At 53.8% G+C, this 24,253-nt stretch overlaps 1 protein-coding gene across 2 annotated transcripts in view; it reads left to right on the forward strand.

Moving 5' to 3' along the window:
- ITK (IL2 inducible T cell kinase) overlaps positions 1-24,253 on the forward strand; it is a 46,963-nt gene that overhangs the window by 9,291 nt on the left and 13,419 nt on the right. The window contains exons 2-7 of one of the 2 annotated variants that reach the window (XM_056112889.1): positions 3,326-3,430; positions 6,142-6,223; positions 7,974-8,102; positions 14,601-14,650; positions 16,132-16,283; positions 18,391-18,456. In XM_056112889.1, coding sequence (XP_055968864.1) covers positions 3,326-3,430; positions 6,142-6,223; positions 7,974-8,102; positions 14,601-14,650; positions 16,132-16,283; positions 18,391-18,456 — 584 coding nt within the window. The remainder of the gene's footprint in view (positions 1-3,325; positions 3,431-6,141; positions 6,224-7,973; positions 8,103-14,600; positions 14,651-16,131; positions 16,284-18,390; positions 18,457-24,253) is intronic. The other variant, XM_056112890.1, reaches the window with a different exon arrangement.

Consider the following 24,253-nt stretch of genomic DNA (forward strand, 5'->3'; position numbering starts at 1 on the left):
CCCCCTACCCTGAAAGTCAGGGAGGGGTCAGATTGGTGCCAGCCCACCCGGGTCGGGCACAGGGTGATGAGAGGGGGCATCTGTGACACTTACATGTTGGGGTCGGGGAGGTTCAGTGTCATGTGGACCGCTGAGGACCCAAAGTCCAGACCAGGCCAAGGCTATGGTTGAGTCTGCATACACACACACACACACACACACACACACACACACAGCCTGCCGCCCACCCTGGAGCCAGACAGACCGAGACAAGGCCAGGGGGGGTTGGGTGGACGTCAGGCGCCCTCTCCGTGGCTTTGTTGTGGCTTCCTTGGAAGGGCCCACCCTGGCATTTCTCGGAAATAGCCGGGTTGTGGGGGATGATTACAGACCAGCCCTGCTTTCCAGGGGCGGGCCCCGGCTGTGGTGTGCCCGGGTGGGGGCAGGGGGCACACTTGGGTCCTGCTGAGACTCCGTGGAGGGTCCTGAGGTCAAGCCCAAGAGATGGGCCACGTTCACCCTGGTTTCTGACCTCTGTTGGGTCTTATCCCGAGGCCTGTTCCCAGGGGCCAGCACCTAAGTAAGTGAAGAGCTGGAGGCAGGAGGGTGCCACCCCCACCCCCAAGGTGGTTTTGTAGGGTAAGAGTGAGTTTTAGGGCCGGAGGGAGAGCACAGGGGTGAAGGCATGTGCCCTGCCTGCAGCCAATCTGTGTTTCATTTCTGGCACCATTTAAGGTCCTTCCAGCACCACCAGGAGTGACTGAAAAAAATGAGTGACTCAGCATTGGAGCACGAGATACTGGAACGATAGCACAGTGGGGAGGGCATTTGTTTTGCACATGGCCAACCTGGGTTCGATCCCTGGCATCCCATAGGGTCCCTGGAGCACCACCAGGAGTGATTCCTGAGTGCAGAGCCAGGAATAACCCCTGAGCATCACTGATGTGGCCAACACACACACACACATACACACCCCACTGAAGTATGAAATCTTTACCTTCATAGTCTGATAAGGAACAAAGGGCAGCTAGGGGGGGAAAATCCACATTGGGTAAGGGGGAACCAGATCAATAGTTTAGCTAGTAGGGCATTTGTCATGCATGACGTCAACCAGGGTTCAATCCCCGGCACCCCATGTGGTCCCCACAGCCCCACCAAGGAGTGATCCCTCAGCACAGAGCTGGGTATGTCCCCTGAAAACAAAAACAAAAAAAATCACATGGGGAAGCAACAACTATTAAGATATCAAGAAAAAAATCATATAAGGGCTGGAGCGATAGCACAGCAGGGAGGGCGTTTGTCTGGCAGGCTGATGACTTGAGTTCTGTCCCCACATCCCTTAGGGTCCCCCGAGCACCATCAGGAGTGAATCCTGAGTGCAGAGCCAGGAGTTCTCCCTGGGCATCACCAGATGTGGCCCCATCACTGCCCCCCTCAAAAAAATGATCACCTAAATTAGAGGAGAAATCTCTGGGTTTCTTGAAGCCACGCAGCTCGGGAATAAGTTTCCAGGGCTGGGGCGTGAGATGCACGGAGTTGGACCTTACAAGTGCAGGACCCCGAGTCTGGTCCCCAACACCCCGCCCTCAGCACAGGCAGACACAGCCCCGGTACAAACACAGAAAACACACTGTGAAACACTCTCCTCCCGTTGTTCATTGATTTGCTCGAGCGGGCCCAGTAACGTCTCCATTTTTTGAGACTTGTTGTTACTGTGTTTTTGGCATATCAAATACATCACGGGGAGCTTGCCAGGATTTGTTGTGCGGACAAGCTACTCTTGGTAGCTTGCCAGGCTCTCCAAGAGGAGCAGAGGAATCGAACCCGGCTCAGCTGAACTGGCTGCACGCAAGGCAAACGCCCTACTGCTGTGCTATCAATCCAGCCCCAAACACAGAAGCTCTGGGCCAAATTAGCCAGACGTTGATGGGAGTGGCCCTGTCCCCCCTCCCCGCCACACACACCCTGCACCCCCAGCCCTAGCTCAGTTTGGGAGGCCACCACTGTAGCACTGTCCTCCTGTTCATTGATTTGCTCGAGCAGGCCCAGTAACGTGTTCGTTGTGAGACTTATTGTCACTGTGTTTGGCATATTGAATACGTCACGGGTAGCTTGCCAGGCTTTGGGAGGCCACCAAAATTAAAAAATAGTAATGATGAGTCATCGGGCACGGGAACCGAAGTCAGATGTGAGGCGGCTCCAAATACGTCGCATCATGAAACTCGAGTCTCAGCGAGCACAGAGTGCCACTGGGGACCCAGGGACCGATGAGAGCATCCATCAGGTTAAAACGGCGCCCTTAGACTATGACTTGTGTCTTTTTCATTTTTTCTAGGGGAAGACTGGAAAAACTAAAATGCCAAGCGCAAAATCTCCCATTAAGATTCTATGGGGAGGGGCCAAAGCGATAGGACAGCATTTGCCTTGAACACAGTCGACCCGGGTTTGATTCCCAGCATCCCATAGGGTCCCCTGAGCACTGCCAGGGGTGATTCCTGAGTGCAGAGCCAGGAGTAACCCCCGAGCATCGCCGGGTGTGACCCCAAAAACCAAAAAAATGATTCTATGGGAAGGGTCCAAAGCCATAGGACAGTGGGAGGGCGTTTGCCTTTCACGCAGTCGACCCAGGTTCGATCTCCAGCATCCCATAGAGTGCCCTGAGCACCAGCAGGAGTAATTCCTGAGTGCAGAGCCAGGAGTAATCCCTGTGTATTGCCGGGTGGGACCCAAAAAGCCAAAAGGAAAAATAAAAATAACCCCTGAGCATCACTAGGTGTGGCCAAGAAAGAAAGAAAGAAAGAAAGAAAGAAAGAAAGAAAGAAAGAAAGAAAGAAAGAAAGAAAATCAACTCTATGGGGAGGGAGTCTGAGAGACAGTATACTGGGTGGGGCACTTGCCTTGCATATGACCAACCTAGACTCCATCCTCAGCATCCTTCAGCATCCTGTATGGTCCCCTGAGCACTGCCAAGGAGCTATTCCGAGTGCAGAGCCAGGAGTAAACCCCTGGGCATTTCTGGGTGTGGGCCCCCAAACCAAACTAATAAACGAAAGTTTCTATGGGGAAGGGCTGGAGCCGTATTACCGCAAGGAGGACACTTGTCTTGCTCGTGGCCAACCCCAGCATCTCAAAGGGTCCCCTGAGTACCGCCAGGGATGGTCTCTGCATGAGGAACCAGGAGGAAGCCCTGAGCACCACTGGGTGTGGCCCCCCCAAAGAATAAAAATTTAAAAAGAGGGGAAAAACGGATCCCACCCAGCAGAGGGGGCCCAGAGGTGACCTGAACCCTCCGCAGGGCCCCCTCCATTGTTCTTCTCTGTGCTTGTCCCTCCTCCCCGCCCCCCAGAAAAAGCGGACACTCAAGGGCTCCATCGAACTCTCGAGAATCAAGTGCGTGGAGATCGTGAAGAGCGATGTCAGCGTCCCTTGCCACTACAAGTACCCATTCCAGGTGGGCGCACGCTTGTGGGGGCAGGGAGCAATGCCAGCCCTGCGGTGGGGGAGGGGCAGAGACGGTCCCTCACTGCAAGAAGGCGGGGGATGGGGAGGGCCTGGCGTGGGGTTCGAGGAAGTTGCCGTGTTCCTTCCATTCCACTTTGTTCTTTATCAGATCGTTTACGTCCCACCTAAGGTGCCCCGAATCCTGGCAGAGTAACCCTTTCTCCTTCCCCTCTTCCCCCGGGGGCCCCCCACCTCTCACGGGAGGTTCCAACTGCATCGAGCAGACAGTTAAAAACCCCAAGGCTGGGACTGGAGAGATAGCACAGCGGGTAGGGCGTTTGCCTTGCACACAGGCAACCCAGGTTCGATTCCCAGTATCCCATAGGGTCCCCTGAGCACCGCCAGGAGTGATTCCTGAGTGCAAAGCCAGGAGTAACCCCTGAGCATCGCCAGGTGTGACACAAAAAGCAACAAACAAACAAACAAACAAACAACCCAAGGCTCAGGGGCTGGAGCCATTAGAACAGAAGGTCATGCACTTCCTTTGCAGACAACCCAGCCGGGTTCAATCCCCAGCATCCCATATGGCCCCCCGCCCACCCCCAGCCTGCCAGGAGTGATCCTTGAGCACAGAGCCAGGAGTCAGCCCTGAGCACCGCCGGGTGTGGCCCCAAAACAACATTTCTTGTGTGTGTGTGTGTGTGTTTTGGGTTACACACAGCGATGCTCCGGGCTGACTCCTGGCTTTGCACTCAGGAATTACTCCTGGCGGTGTGCTTGGAGGACCCTATGGGATGCTGGGGATTGAACCTGGGTTGGCCGCATGCAAGGCAAATGCCCTCTCCACTGTGCTATCCTTCCAGCCCAACAATATTTCTTTTTTTTCTTTCTTTCTTTTTGTATCACATCCAGCGATGCTCAGGGGTTACTCCTGGCTCTGCCCTCAGGAATTACTCCTGGTGGTGCTCGGAGATCTCTATGGGATGCTGGGAATCGAACTTGGGTTGGCCACATGAAAGGCAAACACCCTCCCCACTGTGCTACCACTCCGGCCCAACAATATTTCTTAAAAACAAGAACAAAAGCCTTACACAGCCCACATGAGCCCAGGCCTCTTGCTGCCCAGTCTGTGGGGTGAGATTCTGCCTTAGCAACTTCTTTCTTTCTACCACTAGGGAGACCACCCCCAGCGGGGGTCCTGGTGCCAGGGGGGCCAGGAATCAAACCCAGGGCCTTCTCCCTAACAGGCTCCACCCCTGAGTCACACCCAGGGACAATCCACATTGGGTTTTTTTTTTTTATTTCAGGGAGCGCGCCACACCTATAGATACTCAGGGGTTACTCCTGGCTCTGCAGTCAGAGATGACTCCTGAAAGTGCTCAGGAGAGCATATGGGATGCTGGGTATCGAACCCAGATCGGCCACATAACAAGGCCAGCGCCTTCCCCACTGTGCTATGGCTCTAACCCCGGGACAACCCACATTTCCCCATAACTAACACCCCCACCCCCACCCAACCCTGCACAGGGACTCAAGAGAAAGACATGTGGGCATTCTCAAGAGAGTGGACCAGCCCAGGTCCAGGGCAGCCTCCAGTCTTGAAACACGCCCTGGGTCCCTAGGGGTCCAGTGGGCAGTAGGCACTCGGAGGGGGAGAGGGCGGACTATTTGGGGAAACTCTTTGGCTATCTTATGCTTGTCTTTGAAATAAATCCCAGCGAGACATGTGTTGGCAAATAGATTACTCACACGTATGCCAAGATGAAAAAAAAAATCTTTTTTTTTAGTCCTGGGGAGAGAGAGAGAGAGAGAGAGAGAGAGAGAGAGAGAGAGAGAGAGAGAGAGAGAGAGAGAACACGCACTAGGAGAGTTACCATCTCTGGGAGTAGAGAGCTTATTCTCTAGCTCTCTGAGGGCAGCAGGGTCTTGGTGGGCATCGGAAGCTGAGACCTATGCCTTAAACCATGAGATTTTTTTTCTTTTCGGGTCACACCCGGCGATGCACAGGGGTTACTCCTAGCTCTGCACTCAGGAATTACTCCTGGCGGTGCTCGGAGGACCATATGGGGTGCAGGGAATCGAACCCAGGTTGGCCGTGTGCAAGGAAAACATCCTGCCAGCTGTGCTATTGCTCCAGTCTCAAGTTGTGAGATTTTATTATTATTATTATTATTATTATTATTTTGCTTTTTGGGTCACACCCGGCAATGCACAGGGGTTACTGCTGGCTCTGCCCTCAGGAATTACTCCTGGCGGTGCTCCAGGGACCCTATGGGATGCTGGGAATCGAACCCAGGTCGGCCGTGTGCAAGGCAAACACCCTCCCCGCTGTACTATTGCTCCAGTCCCAAGCTGTGAGATTTATTTTTTTTTCTTTTCTCAGCAATACCCAGGGATGGCTCCTGGCTTATGCACTCAGGAATTACTCCTGGCGGTGCTCGGGGGACCCTATGGGATGCTGGGAATCGAACCCAGGTCGGCCACGTGCAAGGCAAACGTCCTCCCCGCTGTGCTATCGCTCCAGCCCCAAGCCCTGAGATTTATTTTCCCTGTAGTTGCCCCCGGACATCAGGACAGAAGGGACCCGCCACCCTCCGCCCCCCATCACCCAGATATTGGCCTTCCTGAACAACCCGTGCCTGCTCCCCCATTGCATCCCGCGACCAGCTGTCCACCCCCCGGGGCCCACAGCTGAACCCCTGAACCCCTGCGTGTCCCCAGGTCATGCACGACAACTACATCCTCTACGTGTTCTCTCCCGACCGCGAGAGCCGGCAGCGCTGGGTGCTGGCGCTGAAGGAAGGTATGTTCCCGGGGGGCTCCTGTTGGTGGCACCCGCCACTCCAGTCGGCGAGCATGCATCCCTCCCTTGGCGGGGGTGGGGGCTCCCAACCTGGGACTTGGGGGAGGGTGCCACAACCAGAAAGGGGAGGGTCGGGCCGAGTGCCCCTGTGCCCTGTGGCTCGCAGGCTCTGAGCTAAGGCTGAGGCTGACGGCACCGTTTGACAGATTCACCTCGATCTCTACGGAATATACCCAGCGGGTGGGCTGCCACCCACGCTCACCCCCGCCAAGGGGTCAGAGCCTTGTAGCACAGCGGGGAGGGCGCTGGCCTTGCCTGTGACTTACCCGGGTTCAACCCCCGGCTCCCACGGAGGGTCCCCCGAACCTACCAGGAGTGATCTCCCTGAGTGCAGAGCCAGGAGTCAGCCCTGAACACCACTGCCTGGGCGCCCCCCTGCCCCGCCCTCTCCCAAAACCAAAATCAAAACAAAAAAGAAAGGAGGAAGAAGAAGAGGAAGGGCAAGGACAAAGCCCTGGCAAAGAGGAAGGAGGAGGAGAATGGGGAGGAGAGCTGTGGAGAAAGTTCAAATTTGCATGCAAGGGCCAGAGCCGTAGTCCAGCTGCGAGGGCATTTGCCTCACATGCGGACAACCCAGGTTCGATCCCTGGCATCCCACAGGGTCCCCTGAGCACTGCCAGGAGTAATTCCTGAGTGCAGAGCCAGGAGTGACCCAAAAGAAAAAAAAAAGACCCGAACCCCCCCAAAAACACAAAGTTGCAATGCAGGAAGCCTGGTTTTATTCCTTGGCACCTCATGGTACCCTAAGTAAGGAGCTGAAAATAGCCCCTGTGTACCGCTGGCTGGGTGTCACCTCCCAAAACAAAACATGATGATAATGATAATACAAACAAACACTGTCCTCCCGCTGTTCATAGATTTGCTCGAGTGGGCCCAGTAACGTCTCCATTGTGAGACTTGTTGTTACTGTTTGGCATATCGAATACGTCACGGGGAGCTTGCCAGGCTTTGCCGTGCGGGCGAGATACTCTCGGTAGTTTGCCGGGCTCTCCGAGAGGGGCGGAGGAATCGAACCCGGCTCAGCCGGGCTGGCTGCGTGCAAGGCAAACGCCCTACCCGCTGTGCTATTGCTCCAAATAATAAGAAATGTCAATCATTCTAGTAACTTTCTGTGTGACTAGGGGGCACACACCCAAACTCAGGGGCCCACACAAGGGCCTGGGCAGAACCCAGGCTTCGCACGTGCAAAGCCCCGTATACAAAGCAAGCCCTGTTCAGAATCCAACTTCCACGCCACAGGCTGGGGTTGAGGCTTGGAAGGACTCAGCCCTGAGCACCCAAAAGCCAAAAGCAAAAGGCATAGGATATCCCTCTAGGATAAAAGCCGGCTCTGTGGGTCCAGGTAGGAGAGGGGTGTGTGAGTGTGTGTGTGTGTGTGTGTGTGTGTGTGTGTGTGTGTGTGTGTCAGGGTGAGCACCTGCATTAGCTCCATCTGCCTGGGCACCTCAGGTTGAGCCCTCACGGCACAGTGGGGAAACTGAGGCTCAGACCAAACCAGATGATGTGAGCAGAGAAGCCTGGGTAAAGGAGGATGCTTTGGCCCCTCCCCTAAGCTCAGCCAGCAGCCGGGGTGGGGGTGGGGGTCTCTGGTTTCTGTAGTTCTGGGCCTGGCTGGGGCAGTGGGGGGTGTTGTAAGGTGGCATAGGGCCTTCACTGACCAGGTATAAATGACTCCATGGCCCCTTTCCAGAAACACGGAACAACAACAGCCTGGTACCCAAGTACCACCCGAACTTCTGGCTGGATGGAAGATGGAGGTGCTGTGCCCAGCTGGAGAAGCTAGCTGTCGGCTGTGCCCAGTATGACCCCAGCAAGAACGGTGAGCACGAGGGTTTACCCTTGACCTGCGGGGAGCTAATGGCACACGGGCACACAGGCAGGGGAGGCCCGGGGCTGCGTGTCTAGAATTGGCAGAGGGGCCTCATCTGCCCACCCAATTTCTCTCCCGCCCCCAGCGCGGATGTCTCTTCACGTACCCCATTTTTGTTTTTTGGCTTTTTGGGTCACACCCGGCGATGCACTCCTGACAGTGCTCGGGGGATCCTATGGAATGCTGGGAATCGAACCCAGGTTGGCCGGGTGCAAGGCAAACGCCCTACCCACTGTGCTATTGCTCCAGCCCCCTTCACGTACCCCTTAATACACAACTGTGCCTCCCAGACCCCAGGAGCTCAGAGGATATACCACCACACACACACACACACACACACACATACACACACACACACACACCCTCCCAGACCAGCCTGGACAAGCCCCCCAAGGGGCCTGGGGGAGCATGGCTAATCATTCTGTACCCCCTGACTTTGGGTATCCGCACGATCTGGTCTTCCTGTGACATACCACACCTCTCAACCATCACTGAACTCAGCTGACCCCCACCCACACCTTGAACCCTAAATACTTGGAAGCCGAAGAAAGCAAAAACCCCTCCCACCACCTCCAGACGCCTCATTTCCTCCGGGTCAAGCTTGCCCTTGGCCGCGAGGTCAGCGGAAACAAGGTCACTCCCTTGTTTCTCCTTTTTATGGGGGCAGGTAGGGTGAAGGCCGGGCGGGGCATACCTGGCACTGCTCAGGGATCACTCCTGGCAGGACTCGATGAGATGCTGGGGATGCAGCCGGGATGGTCCCATGCAAGGCGAACATGGTAGCCCTGTACCATCCAGTCCCAGGGCTCAAGGCTTTGTGCATTTTCTTTCTTTTTATTTTATTTTATTATGATTATTCACTATCACTGTATCACTGTCATCCTGTTGGTCATCAAAATACTCGAGCGGGCGCCAATAACGTCTCTATTCCTCCCAGTCCAGAGATTTTAGCAGCCTCTTCTTACTCATCTTTTCCCAAATGATTGGAGGCTCTTTCAGGGTCAGGGGAATGAGACCTGTTGTCATTACTGCATTTGGCATATCGAATACGCCACAGGGAGCTTGCCAGGCTCTGCCCGTGTGGGCGAGATATTCTCGGTAGCTTGCCGGGCTCTCTGAGAGGCACAACTGGGTAGGAAGTGTCTTATAATGTGTCGCGCAGCTGCACAGTCCAGAAAGCAGCCTGGAGCGTGGTGGTGGTTGGTCAGTGGAGGTCGGCTATATAATACTATATTATTATTATTATTATATATTATATTATAGCACTGTAGCACTCTCCTCCCGTTGTTCATCGATTTGCTCGAGCGGGCCCAGTAACGTCTCCATCGTGAGACTAGTTGTTACTGTGTTTGGCATATTGAATATGTCACGGGTAGCTCTGCTGTGTGGGCGAGATACTCTCAGTAGCTTGCCAGGCTCTCCGAGAGGGGCAGAGGAATCGAACCTGGCTCGTCCAGGCCGCCTGCACACAAGGCAAATGCCCTACCGCTGTGCTATCTCTCCAGCCCCATATTATATTATATTATAATTATTATTATTATTTTGCTTTTTGGGTCACACCGGTGATCCTCAGGGGTTACTCCTGGCTCATGCACTCAGCAATTACTCTTGGCAGTGCTCGGGGGACCATATGGGATGCTGGAAACCGAACCCGGGTCGGCCGCGTGCAAAGCAAACGCTCTACTTGCTGTGCTATTGCTCCAACCTCCCATGCATTTGGTTCTATTTCACTTAATCACACTTAATCACTTAACTTCCCGTTAGTCGTCGATTTGCTCGAGCGGGCGCCAGTAACGTCTCCATTTGTCCCTGTCGCGTGCTAGTGTAGCCCAATGGCATCTGTTCACTCCGGGAACATGAAGGGCCTCAAACCGATCGTTCATGATCTTGACGAAGAAGTCTGACCATCTGGTAGGTGGGCGGCCACGCGGTCTTTTGACATCCCGTGGAATCCAATCAGTAACAGCTCTAGTCCAACGGTCGTCTTTAAATCTCATTACGTGACCAGCCCATCTGATTTTCGACACCTTGGCAAATGAGACAGCGTCCCTGATCCTTGATCGTCGACGGATGTCAGAACTCCGGATTCGTTCTCTCATTTGAGTGAAACGTGATATTCCAAGCATAGCTCTTTCTATTCTTCTTTGGGAGACCTGAATAACGTTCTCATCCTGTTTGCGTAGGGCCCAGGTCTCTGAGGCATATGTTAATGCAGGAAGAACAGTGGAATCAAAGAGATGTGCCCGGAGCTGGAGGTTCTTCGTCCTCTTAGCTATTTCTTCGACGTTCTTGAAGGCGTTCCAAGCCGCTCTCTTCCTCCTGCGCAGCTCGGGTGCCAGGTCATTTGTCATGTTGACCTCTCGACCTAGGTACACATAGCTGTTGCATTCGGAGATGGTCGTTCCGTTGAGAGCAAATGGGGCATCAGGAACAAGGCTGTTTCTCATAAACATTGTCTTCGTAAGATTCAGCTGTAGTCCTACCTTTCCACACTCACGGTCAAAGTCGGCCAGCATTTGTGCCGCTTGGCTGATGTTTGGTGTTATTAAAACAATGTCATCAGCAAAGCGGAGGTGGTGTAGTTGCCGACCATCTATCTTCACTCCCATTCCTTCCCATTCCAGTCGTCGCATGATGTTCTCGAGGGTGGCACTGAAGAGTTTCGGTGAAATGGTATCACCCTGCCGCACCCCTCTCTTGACATCAACAATCACTTCTTTGTAGAATGGTGAGATCCTGGTAGTGAATCCGCAATACAGCTCACGGAGGATCCTGATGTATTGGGAATGAATGCCCTGATTGGCGAGGGCTTCAATGGCCGCTTCCATCTCAACAGAATCAAAGGCCTTCTTTAAATCAATGAACGTTAAACAGAGCGGCATCTTGAACTCCCAAGAAACCTCAATGAGCTTGGTTATCGTGTGGATATGGTCGATGGTGCTGAATCCTTTGCGGAACCCTGCTTGCTCGCATGGTTGTCCTTCATCTAGTGTTCTGCCAATCCTATTTAGGATGACTCGAGTGAACAACTTGTAGATGACAGACAATAGGCAGATGGGGCGATAGTTGCCAATGTCATGGATTTATTTTATTTATTTATTTATTTTTTAAATTTATTGGTTTTATTTATTTATTTTTTTGGAGGGGGGGGTGTTTGGCTGGCTGGTGTTGGTGTTGGTTTGGGGCCACACCCAGCCATGCTCAGGGCTTACCCTGGGCTCTGCACTCAGAGATCACTCCTGGCAGTGCTTGGTGGACTGTACGGGATGGATGCTGGGGATCGAACCTGGGACAGTCTCACGCAACACAAGCCTGTGAACCTGCTGTCTTATCACTCCGGCCCCAAGACTTCATTTTCTTGAGCTCTGAGGCCAAAGACCCTGGGGCTGGGGTTCAGAGAGCAACTTGAGGCAACCTTCTCAGAGTGTGTGTGTGGGGGGGGGGGAACCGCGGGCAGGACTCCCCCCCCCCCCCCCCCGTCGGCTTGCCTGCCCTGTTCTGGGCTGGGTCCCGGCAACCACCACCGTCTGAACCAGACGCAGGCTAGATGCTGAGGACTCGGATGGCACAGAGGGAGGAGGCCGTGAGCTCAGAGATGGACGTCGTCCCCTCTTCTCCCTGACTCTCCCCTCCATCTGCCCAACTTCCTCCTCGCTTACCCCCTGCCCCCCCCTTGCCCCAGCCTTCCACCGACCCACAAACCACGGCGTCCGGAGGTGCTAAAAGCAGCCCACGGCTGGGTTTTCCGCGGCTTCCTGAGTCACAGCCCCACACACTCGGCACCACCTGAGATCAACCACCAGTTTCGCCTTCCGCCTCGGGAGGGAGAAAGTTGGAGGCTGTAGCCCCCGGGGCTGAGCCTCACAGGGACCCCCAACAGGTCTTCCAGCGTTGGGGTGTGCTGCCCTGAGGCTCACGGTGGCTGGGAAAGGAGTCAAAATTCTTCTCTGGGTGGGGTCTGCCCGCCCCCGGGGTGCTTGGGGTGGCCTCGGGGAGGGGGGGGGGCTTCCTGAAACCAGTGCTTGGCAGCACCTGGTGATGGTGGTGGGGTCCTGTTCTCAAATGGGGGGGGGAAATCTCAGGGCTGGAGTGATAGCACAGAGGGTAGGGCGTTTGCCTTGCACGCGGCTCGACCCGGGTTCAATTCCCAGCATCCCATATGGTTCCCCGAGCATGGCCAGGAGTAATTCCTGAGTTCATGAGCCAGAAGTAACCCCTGTGTTCGGGGGGCCCTGCCAGACCACTCTCCGGCCCACGGAGGTGGCCCTAGGGTCCGTAGGTATAGGGAGGGACCGACCGAATGAACACAAGACACAAGAGACATAATGCAGTTTAGAAACAGAGAGAAAAAGGGACAGGACAGAGCAGACAGGACAGCAGACAGGATAGGACAGGACAGGACTTTATTCAGGGCAGCAGGGGCTTAAGTACCTATGAGTACAGGAAAAGCACAATGCAGTTACACAAAAAGAGTCATGTCCATATATGGGTAGGAGGGTTACAAAGTCTATACATTTCAGGCATTACAAAGTTTACGCATGCCAGGTTAATCACTGTCAGTTACTTCTTGTTAGCCATGACAGATGTTTTCTCAAGATAACCATACATCAAGATAACCATACATAGCACAGGCTTTGCCTGCGGCGGGTCACGTAGGTCAAGATGACCATACATAGCACAGGCACTTAGGCCCTTGGTCAGTTAAAGGGCCAGCTTCCCACACCTGTGCATTGCTGGGTGTGACCCAAAAAGCAAAAAAAAAAGAAAATAGGAGGGAACTTTAAGGGGGCAGAGCCCACACAGTCTTTGATGTCTATCGTGTACCTTTTCTGGATTTGGGGCCACGCTAGGTGATGCTCAGGGTTTGCTCCTGGCTCTGCATGCAGGGATCACTCCTGGCAGGGGCCATATGTGGGGTGGGGATCGAACCCCAGGTTGGCTGTGTGCAAGGCAAGTGTCCCGTCCACTGTACCATCGCTCCAGTCCTAGGTGGCTGCTCCTTTGTTTTTGGGCCACATGCTTCGGTGCTGGGAGCTACTCCTGGCTCTCTGTTTGGGAAGCCATATGGTGACAGGGCTGGGTCCAGGATTGGTCAGGGTCCCTATCCTCCTTGGTGACAGGGATGGGTCCAGGATCGGCCAGAGTCCCACAGCCCACCCACCCCTGCCTCCTGCAGCTTCAGTGGGCCCCCAGCTCTGAGAGCCACAGGGCCTCTGAGGGACCCTCCAGGACTGCCCGGGATTCTATAGCACCTACTGAGTTGATTACACATAGACGAGACACAGAGGAAGGAAGGAAGAGGGAGAAGGAAGAGAAACACCGGTGGGTGGGAGAGAGAGAAATGTTGGGGCGTGGCGTTTGGGGGAAGCAGCCAGAACATGGGTCCAAGGAGTGGGTTCCCCGGAACCAGAGAACCCACAGGAGGGCAGTACTTGTCTTGCATGCGGGCGACCCCCCACCCCGTCTGGTTCGATCCCTGGCATGACCCCTTGAGGTATGACATGCACAAAGAAGTGGGTTCCACAAAACGGATTAGTGCCCTACGGAGATGTCTTTGTAACCCAGCCATCTGCAATCTAGGATTCCAGAAGCGCAAGGCAGCGGAACCACTGATATGCAGAATGAGCAAGGGACAATAAATGATCTGGCGTCTGCCCCTGGCAGGCAGGCTTGAATGGTGGTGGAAAATTCGAGCTAAACATAATGCCCAGGGGGGGAGCGATATAGCACAGCGAGGGTAGGGCGTTTGCCTTGCATGCAGCCGACCTGGATTCGGTTCCCAGCATCCCACAGGGTCCCCCCGAGCACCACCAGGAATAATTCCTGAGTGCAGAGCCAGAAGTCTCCCCTGTGCATCGCTGGGTGTGACCCAAAAAGGGAAAAAACAAACATAATGCCCCAAAGTCGAGAGTATTGGGAAAATTGCCATGGAGGCAGAGGACTGGGATGGGATATGGGGGGTGGGGGGGTGGGATATACTGGGGACACTGGTGGTGGAAAGTGTGCACTGGTGGCGGGATGGGTGTCCGATCATTGTAGGGCTGAATCTCAAACACGAAGGCTTTATAACTGCATCTCACAGTGATTCAATTAAAAAAAAGAAAGAAAAGAAATGGGCTCCAGACCCTCAGAAGTCTCATGGGCGGGTCGCCCCCCCCCCCCCCCCGCCGTACCAGGGGTGTGGCCGTGAGCCCATCTCAGCTTCAGCTCCACCCTCCCGCCAGAAAAACCACAGAGCAGCACCCCCCCCCCCCACGAGCTCAGCTTCTAGAACTTTCTGCTATCTCTGAGTGGCTGACACTGGGATGCCACAGCTCATGGTGGTGGCCGATACCTCCGCATCATCTCCGCGCCCCCCCCCCCCCCCGCCCTCCCCTCATCTCCCGGTCACGAAATCCCCTGGCGTCCATCTGGATGAGCTCACGCTCCTGCTTCTCTCGTTTACAGCGTCCAAGAAACCTCTGCCCCCGACTCCTGAAGACAACAGGGTGAGTGAAGTCGCAGGGGAGAAGCCACGGCAGGGGTCCCCTCAGCTTCACCGACCCCCACGTTGATCTCCAACGTCATGCCAACGTCACGCATGTGCTTCTGGTCCCCACCCCCACCCCCCCCTTTACTGCTCGGGTCAGGTAACAGCATGTGCCCATGAATGCCAGAGAGGAACTGCATTCTCGACAGATGCATACTGGGAGACAGGCGGGTGCACCCCTTCCTGTCCTCCCAGTGATGTCACTCTCCCGCCACCACCTTCCACATGCACCCCCTAACCCCTCCCCCACCCCGCGCCAGCCTCCCTGTGATGGCTCACTGGCATTTTCTTTTAATTTTCTTTTTGCTGCTGTTTCTGGGCCACCCCCGGCAATGCTCAGGGCTGAGACCTGGCTCTGTGCTCAGGGATCACTCCTGGCAGGGCTTGGAGGACCCTATGGGATGCCAGGAATCAAACCCGGATAGGCTGCATGTAAGGCAAATGTCCCGTCTGCTGTCCTATCACTCTAGCCCCTCTTTTAATTGCTTTTTTTAATTGTCTTTTTACATTTTTTTGTTTAGGTTTGGGGGTCACACCCAGTGGTGCTCAGGGTTTATTCCTAGCCCTGAGCTCAGGAATCACTCCTGGTGGGCTCAGGAGACCTTATGGGTTGCTGGGGATCAAACCTGGGCCAGCTGCGTGCAAGGCAAACGCCCATCTGCTGTGCTATGGCTTTGGCTCCTCTTTAAATTATTATTATATATATTTTGGTCTTTTTATTGTGGGGGTCACACCCAGCAATGTTCAGTGGTTACTCCTAGTGGTGCTCAGGGGACCCTATGGGATGCCGGGGATCAAGCCCAGGTCGGCCACGTGCAAGGCAAATGCCCTCCCCACTGGACTATCGGTCCGGCCCCACTTTTAATTATTTTCATTTTCTATTTTTATTATTTATTTATTTATTTATTTTGCTTTTTGGGTCACACCTGGAGATGCACAGGGGTTACTCCTGGCTCTGTGCTCAGGAATTACCCCTGGCGGTGCTCAGGGGACCCTATGGGATGCTGGGAATCGAACCCGGGTCGGCTGCGTGCAAGGCAAATGCCCTCCCCGCTGGACTACTGCTCCAGCCCCACTTTAAATTATTTTTAAATTGTTTTTTCACTTTGGATTTTTTGGTTTGGTTTTGGGGTCACACCCAAAACCTCGGGGCTGACTCCTGGTCTCTGCACTCAGGAATCACTCCCAGTGAGCTTAGGAGACCGCATGGGATGCCAGGGATCGAACCTGGGTCGGCCGTGTGCAAGGCAGTTGCCTTCCCCACTGTGCTATAGCTCTGACCCCGATTTTTTTCGCTTTTGGCGTTGGGCAACCCCCCGTGGTTCTTCCTCAGGGATCACTCACTCCTGGCAGGAGTCGGGGGACCAGACATGCTGCCAGGGATGGAACCACGCCCTTGGCCTCTCTGATCCCTCACCTGTCCCTGTCCCCTTGCCCTGTCCCCGGCAGCGGTGCCTTGGGAACACGGAGGAGACACTGGTGGTGGCGCTCTACGACTATCACACCAGTGACCCGCAGGAGCTGACCCTGCGGCGCAACGATGAGTATTTTGTCCTGGACAGCTCCGAGAGACACTGGTGGCGGGTGCAGGACCGCAATGGGTAAGAGGGCAGGACGGAGAAGCTTCTGGAGGGAACGTGTGCATGCTTCCGGCAGTGTGAGAGGCAGGGGGGGAAGGGGAGGGAGGGAGGGAGGGAAGAGGGGGAAGGGAGGAAGGGAAGGGGGACAGAGAAAGGGAAGGAGGGAAGGAAGGAGGGGAGAAGGAAGGAAGGAAGGAAGGAAGGAAGGAAGGAAGGAAGGAAGAAGGGAGGGAGGGAGGGAGGGAGGGAGGAGGGAAGGAGAGAGGAGGGAGGGAGGAAGGAAGGGAAGAAGGAAGGGAGGGAGGGAGGAAGGAAGGAAGGAAGGAAGGGAGGGAGGGAGGGAAAAAAGGAGGGAAGAAGAGGACAGAAGGAAGGAAGGAAGGAAGGAAGGAAGGAAGGAAGGAAGGAAGGAGGGAGGGAGGGAGGGAGGGAGGGAGGGAGGGAAGAGAGGGAGGGAAGAAGGAAGAAGGAAGGAGGGAGGGAGGGAGGAAGGGAGAGAGGGAAGGAAGGAAGGAAGGAAGGAAGGAAGGAAGGAAGGAAGGAAGGAAGGAAGGAAGGAAGGAAGGGAGGGAGGGAGGGCGGGCGGGCGAGGACCAGGCATGGCTTCCTCCTGACCAGGAAACAGGCAGGCACTGGCCAGGCTGGGCCCTGCACCCCATCAAGTTTCCCCTCCCCATCCCCCAGCTGCCAGTTCTCCCCTGAGATAGCAGATTGCAGGGGTGGAAAGTAACAGGCAGGGGGCAGGCAGTGGACAGTCACCCCACAAAGCCCCGTGGCGTAGGGCTATTTGAGGGAGACTGCAGGGCACTCCCTGTGAGGAACTCATCAAAGGTGGGAAGGGCATGTGGAGAGAGAAGGTCCCTGGAGGCTGCCACAGGACAGCGGGTAGGATGCTTGCCTTGCATGGGGTAGACCCAGGTTCGATATCCAAAACCCGATAGGGTTCCCCAGGCTCTACCAGGAGTAATTCCTGAGCACAGAGCCAGGAGTGAACGCTGAGCACAGAGTCAGGAGTGAGCCCTGAGCACCAATCCAGGAGTCATCCCAGAGCACTGATCTAGAAGTGATCCCTGAGCACAGAGCCAGGAGTGTTCCCTGAGCACTGATCCAGGAGTCAGTCCTGAGCATAGAGCCAGGAATCAGCCCTGACCACACAGGAGTCAGCCCTCAGCACAGGGCTAGAAGTCAGCCTTGAGCACTGATCCAAGAGTCAGCCTCGAGCACTGCTAAATGTACCATCGATATACCTGCAGGAACTCCAAAAGCAGGAAAATATTAGGGTTCTCTGGAACTCAAAACTGACCCTGCCACTGGGTAGCTGCCATGTGTGGTTGGAAAATTTCTCTTTTTTTTTCAAATGTTTAATGATATTTGGTTTCCTGGTGCTAAAGTGATAAAGTCCTACAGTGGAAAATTAACGCCCACGCACACACAAAATAATGTTTCCTGATAGAAAACGGTGGCTGCAGGTGAATCTTATTTTTTTCCAGTAGAGGAAACTGTACGTGGAGGATATATTAGGGTCATTCATCGTTTCTTATCTACCAGAGCATTTTTCAGTGGCAAAACTTTTTGCCTTATTATGTATTGGTGCACACCTGCCTTTATCCTAGCTCTGCTTTCAGGAATCACTCCTGGTGGTGCTTGGGGGACCCTAGGGGATGCCAGGGATTGAACCCAGATTGGGCGCATGCAAGGCAAACGCCCTCCTAGCTCTCCTATTGCCCGGACCCCAAACCTTTGGCCTTCATTTATTTATTTATTTGCTTTTTTGGGCCACACCCAGCGATGCACAGGGTTACTCCTGGCTCTTCACTCAGGAATTACTCCTGGCGGTGCTCGGGGGACCCTATGGGATGCTGGGAATCGAACCTGGGTCGACTGCGTGCAAGGCAAACGCCCTACCCGCTGTGCTATCGCTCCAGTCCCAAACTTTTGCCCTTTAAAGGACAGCAGTTGGCAGCTGTTTTCAGCAATCCTATTCTATGCTTCTAACGTGTCTCAGCCCGAAGGTCATGTGGCTGTGGATACTGCAATCTGCATATGTCTGGTGTTGCATCAAGCCTCTACCCAGGGGCAGAGAACTCTAGTCCAGTCTTGGTCTAAACTCTTTCTTCCCTTCCCACAGACATGAAGGCTACGTACCGAGCAGTTACCTGGTGGAAAAGTCTCCAAATAACCTGGAAACCTACGAGTAAGCGATTCTCTTTTGCTTCCTCTATGACCACAGTCTGCTGAGAGGTGGATCAATTATTGGTTGATTCTAGAAGTGCTGGTTTGGGGGCCACAGACACAAAACAGCGAGGTGGGAGCTTGCCTTGTACATGGCCAATCAGAAAATATTAGGGTATCAAGGATTATAGAGATAACGGCCAGGAGAATTGCTCCATGACTTGGAAGCCAGCCTCACATGCTGGGGGAAAAGGCAGCTGGGATGGAGAAGGGACCACCAAATAAACGATGCTTGGAGGGTTTCCCATGATGGGAGATGCATGCTCAAAGTAGACTATGGACCGAACATGATGGCCACTTAGTACCCGTATTGCAAACTATAACACCCAAAAGGAGAGAGAGAGAGAGAGTAAGAGGGAATGTGCCTGCCACAGAGGCAGAGGGGAGATGGGAGAGGGTGGCAGAAGGGATACTGGCATCATGGGTGGTGGAGAATGGGCACCGGTGGAGGGATGGGTACTCGATCATTGTATGACTGAAACATAATCCCGAAAGTTTACAAGTCTAACTGCATCTCAGAGTGATTCATTTTTTAAAAAGCACTGTTGGGGACTGGAGCAATAGCACAGTGGCCTTGCACACGGCCAACCCGGGGTCAATTCCCAGAATCCCATATGGTCCCCTGAGCACCGCCAGGGGTAATTCCTAGTGCAGAGCCAGGAGGAACCCTTGTGCATCGCCAGGTGTGACCCAAAAAGCCAAAAAAAAAAAAAAGCACTGTAGCACTATCCTCCCGTTGTTCATCGATTTGCTCAAGCGGGCCCAGTAACATCTCCATTGTGAGACTTGTTGTTACTGTGTTTGGCATTATCGAATACGTCATGGGGAGCTTGCCGGGCTTTGGCGTGAGGGTGAGATACTCTCAGTAGCTTGCCGGGCTCTCCGAGAGGGGCAGAAGAATCAAACCCGGCTCGGCCGGGCTGGCTGCACGCAAGGCAAACGCCCTACAAAGAAAGAAAATATTAGGGTGTGATCCTCGGCACATCTTCATGTTCCCCCAAGCACCTCCAGGAGTAATTCCTGAGTGCAGAGTCAGGAGTAAGCCCTGAGCACCACTGGGTGTGACTCCAAAACAACAACAACCACACATACACACAACACACACACACACGTATCAGTTTGGTTTGATTGAGTTTGGTTTGGGGCACCTTGCCGACAAGCCTCCTTCTTGCCCTCCCCCACACCCACCCAAACTCTGATCCCAAAATAATTAATAGAATAATAGCATGCGTATGAGAAGAGGGGGTAGGCGCCCCCTCGCCCTTTAAACCGGGGGTATTTCACGGATCCTGCTCCATGGGGCCGAGTCAGGGACACCAAGAGTATCACAGCATGGGATGACAACAATCGATGACAATGGAATGAGAATCCATACGAGTGGCCAGGGCAACAGTGCAGCAGGAAGGGCGTTTGTCCGGCACGCAGCTGACCCAGGTTCAATTCCCAGCATTCCCTAGGGTCCCCCAGGTCTGCCAGGGGGTGATTCCCAAGTGCAGATTTAGGAGTAAATCCTGAGCAGCACCAGGTGTGACCCAAAAGCAACAACAACTGCAACAAAGAATTGACTGAAACAGAGAGTTCAGAAGCTCCATCAGTGAGGAACAAGCCAACCCATGCACAGGCCGAAGCCTCAGTCTTAACCGAGAATCCAAGCACGCCAACTCATGCCCCCAGAAAGAATGAGCTGGGGGGGGGGGGGCGGGAAATCCGTCATTTGTGGCTCAAAGTGTCAATCCAGGGGCTGGAGTGATAGCACAGCAGGGAGGGCTTTTGCCTTGCTTGTGGCCAACCTGGATTCGATTCCCAGCATCCCATAGGGTCCCCCAAGCACCGCCAGGAGTAATTCCTGAGTGTAGAGCCAGGTGTGCAATTCCTGTGCATCACTGGGTGTGACCCAAAAAGTAAAAAAAAAAAAAGTGCCAATCCAGTCAGGCCAGAGTCCCTCAGGCCAGCATACGCCCCACGAACAGCACGGCCTAGAGGAGAAAGCCAGCCTTGCCTAGTCTCATAGTGGCTCTCTTCTGTTATCATTGATATATCACAGAATGGAAATGCCTGGCTGGTAGACTCCCATCAGCACCAAGTTGTTCCCACGTCACTGCAACTAGGGGGCCCACATTCAGCCAATGTCTCCCCATGTGACACCCCAAGAAGGACGTGTCCCTTCTCAGTTCCCCCCACCCGGAGGTCCCATCCTGGCTTCAGAGTGAGAGGAACTTGGGGAGGTGTGGGACGAAAGGCAAATCACAGTTGAGGGAAATGCTGCGAACTGGCTGGTTGGTGCCATCAGGGAGGAGGGGGTGACAGGAGAAAGAAGATGAGGGAGCCAAAGGCAGGGGGAGCGGATCCCCCCAGCCATGTTCAAGATGGTTAGAGGACCACATGACTATATGGGATATTAGATATTGAATATTGTAATTGGTGATATTGAACTGTTGCACTGTTCCCCCATTGTTCATTGATTTACTCAAGTAGGCCCAGTAATGTCTCCATTGTGAGACATGTTACTATGTTTGGTATATCGAATACATCACGGGTAGCTTGCCAGGCTTTGCCATATGGGCAGGATACTCTCGGTAGCTTGCCAGGCTCTCCAAGAGGGGCAGAGGGATCGAACTCAGGTCGGCCAGGTTGGCAACATGCAAGACAAACACCCTACCCGCTGAGCTATCACTCCATTGAACTGTTGAACGATTCAAATATCGTTGAATAGTGATATTGGATATTGAAAGTGCTTTTCCTCTTGCCAATACTTCCTCTATTATCACACCTTAATGCAGAAGAGTAATGTGAAGGAAGAGGAAAATAATAGCTCTATATTTGGTACCTTTTTCTGTACTCATATGCACTTCTTTCTTGGTTGATTTTTTAACCTATCGATGTTCACTGTAATAAAACAGTAACATAGGGGCTGGAGAGATAGTACAGCAGATAGGGCTCTTGCCCTGCATGCAGCCAACCCGGGTTCAATTCCCAGCATGCCATATGGTCTCCCAAGCACCAGCAGGAGTAATTCCTGAGTGCAATGCCAGGAGTAACCCCTGTGCATCGCTGGGTGTGGCCCAAAAAGCCGGAAAAAGAAACCCACTAATATTGCGGGGAGAAAGATGGTTAGAGGGTCGGGAGTGACAGTCCAGCAGGGAGGGTAATTTGCCTTGCATGTGGCTGACCCGAGTTCGATCTCTATAGGGTCTCTCCTGAGCACCGCTGAAAGTGCCAAACCAAATAAACAGAACCTCCCCCCAAGTCCCACCTCCCCACCACCAAAAAAATGTTTTTAAAGTGTTCAAAAAAATGTGGCGGGGCAATGAATGAATGCTGGCCCCTAACTGTAGGTCCACAAGTAACTGCACCACCTCAGAAATACAGACTGCAGGGGCTGGAGCTATAGTACAGCGGGAAGGGCGTTTGCCTTGCACACAGCTGACCCGGATTCGATCCCTGGCATCCCATATGGTCCCTTGAGCACTACCAGGAGTAATTCCTGAGTGTAGAGCCAGGGTTAACCCATGAGCACCACTGGTGTGACCCAAACACTGTCTGCCCTCCCATTGTTCATCGATTTTGCTCGAGCGGGCCCAGTAACGTCTCCATTTTGAGACTTGTTGTTACTGTGTTTGGCATATTGAATGTGTCACGGGTAGCTTGCCAGGCTTTGCCGTGTGGTAGCTTGCCGGGCTCTCTGAGAGGGGCGGAGGAATCAAACCCGGCTCGCCCGGGCTGGCTGCGCACAAGGCAAACGCCCTACCGCTGTGCTATCGCTCCAGCCCTGGTGTGCGGGCGATCTGGCTGCGACATCTGTCACCCCATTGATCGCCAGAGTTGATTCGGCTGATCTGGCTGGCTAGGCGGGTGTCCTCTTCCTCCCTCATAGCTCCATGTGCGTCCCTCCCGAAGCTGCGTGCTCGGTGTGACCCCCCCCCCCAAAAAAAATACAGACTGCAGTGCTTGGGAGGAAGTCTAATCTCAGAGGGTTCAGAGGAAAAACTGCACCTTTCTGGAGGGCAAAAGCAGGTTCAGGGCACACAATGTTGGCACCTGGGTCATCTGGGTGAAGCATACAGGGAGAACTTTCATCACAGCATCTCCATGTCCTCCTCTATGCTTAACGATGACAAGAAAGACAGAATTACTTACCAATTACAAGACGGGGGGGGGGGGCAGCTCATCAAGACTTCCAACCTCTCCTGGGGGGTTCTGGGGGGGTTCAAAGGCGGCTGTTGGCTCTGGAAATTCCAGTGGGTTCTATGGTTTTCCAAAACATCTCTCAATTAAAAGATCTCATGATGAGGTTTTCCGAGGCGGAGAGCCCTCCGTCGGGGGAAGAACCTTCATCTCACCATGCTTGAGCTGCCAAGAAAAGTGTGGGAAATATACTTCAATAAAAGTCATCTGCTGGGGCTGGAGTGATAGCACAGCGGGTAGGGTGTTTGCCTTGCACACGGCTGACCCGGGTTCAATTCCCAGCATCCCATATGGTCCCCTGAGTGCCGCCAGGAGTTATTCCTGAGTGCAGAGCCAGGAGTAACCCCTCTGCATCGCCAGGTGTAACCCGAAAAGAAAAAAAAGTCATCTGCTGGGTTTTGTTTTGTGGGGGGCGTCATATCCGGCAGTACTCAGGGGGTGCATTGCACTCATGAATCACTCCTGGTGGTGCTTGGGGAGCCATAGGAATGCTGGAGAATAAACGAACCCAGGTCAGCTGCGTGCAAGGCAAACACTCTACCTACTGCACTATTATCACTCTGGCCCCTACAGTTGGTCTCTCATTTTGTTTTCCTTTTGTTTTGGAGCCATACCCAATGGTGCTCAGGGCTTCCTTCTGGCTCTGTACTCGGGAATTATTCCGGGTGGTGCTCAGGGGACCCTATGGGATATCAGGGATCGAACCCAGGTCAGCTGCATGCAAGGTAAGCACCTTAGCTGCTGTAGCAAGGCTCTGGCACCCTCATCTGCTGTTTTTGTTTTTGTTTTTGTTTTTGTTTTTTGCTTTTTGGGTCACACCCAGCGATGCATAGTGGTTACTCCTGGCTCTACACTCAGGAATGACTCCTGGTGGCGCTCAGGAGACCATATGGGATGCTGGGAATTGAACCTGGGTTGGCCACGTGCAAGGCAAACGCCCCACCCGCTGTGCTATCACTCCAGCCCCTCATCTGCTGTTTTTATAGACAACACCAGTAGATCATAATAACAAAGAAAGCAGAACAGCATCTATTTCAATGAGCACTGGGCTGGGAAACTTGTTTGTTTGTTTGTTTTCTTTATTTAGGGGCCACATATGCCAGGGTTTATTCCTGGCTCTGTGTTCAGGGGTCACTCCTGGTGGGGCTCAGGGGACTCTAGGGGATGCCAGGGATCAAACCAGGTCAGCCTCGTGCCAGGCAAGCACCCTTCCCTCGGTACTATCGCTCCGCTTCCCCTCCCCCCCAAAAAACTTGGATGACTTGTTTGGGCTTTTCTTCATTACCTCTTCCTTTCTGGTAGTGAGCCCAACTCAAAATTCCATCAGAGAAGAAAGCAGCAGGGAAGGGTGGAAAGGAAAAGAAAACTCTATCTTCTCCAGTCGGAAGGTATTTTAAGTCATTTTAAAAATAAAACCTGACACCCGCGAGCCACTCCATCTGTGAGCTGGCTTTGCTCTCTGCACGCAGAACTGCATTTTCACACGCCCAATGTTGCAGAGAAACCCGGGCAGATTTCCCACTCCATGCTGCCTGATCTCGGGGGACCATCGCCAAAGACTTCAAAACCATGTA

Source organism: Sorex fumeus, unplaced genomic scaffold, assembly GCF_029834395.1.
Source record: "Sorex fumeus unplaced genomic scaffold, SorFum_2.1 ptg000019l, whole genome shotgun sequence".
Classification (NCBI taxonomy): Eukaryota; Metazoa; Chordata; class Mammalia; order Eulipotyphla; family Soricidae; genus Sorex; species Sorex fumeus.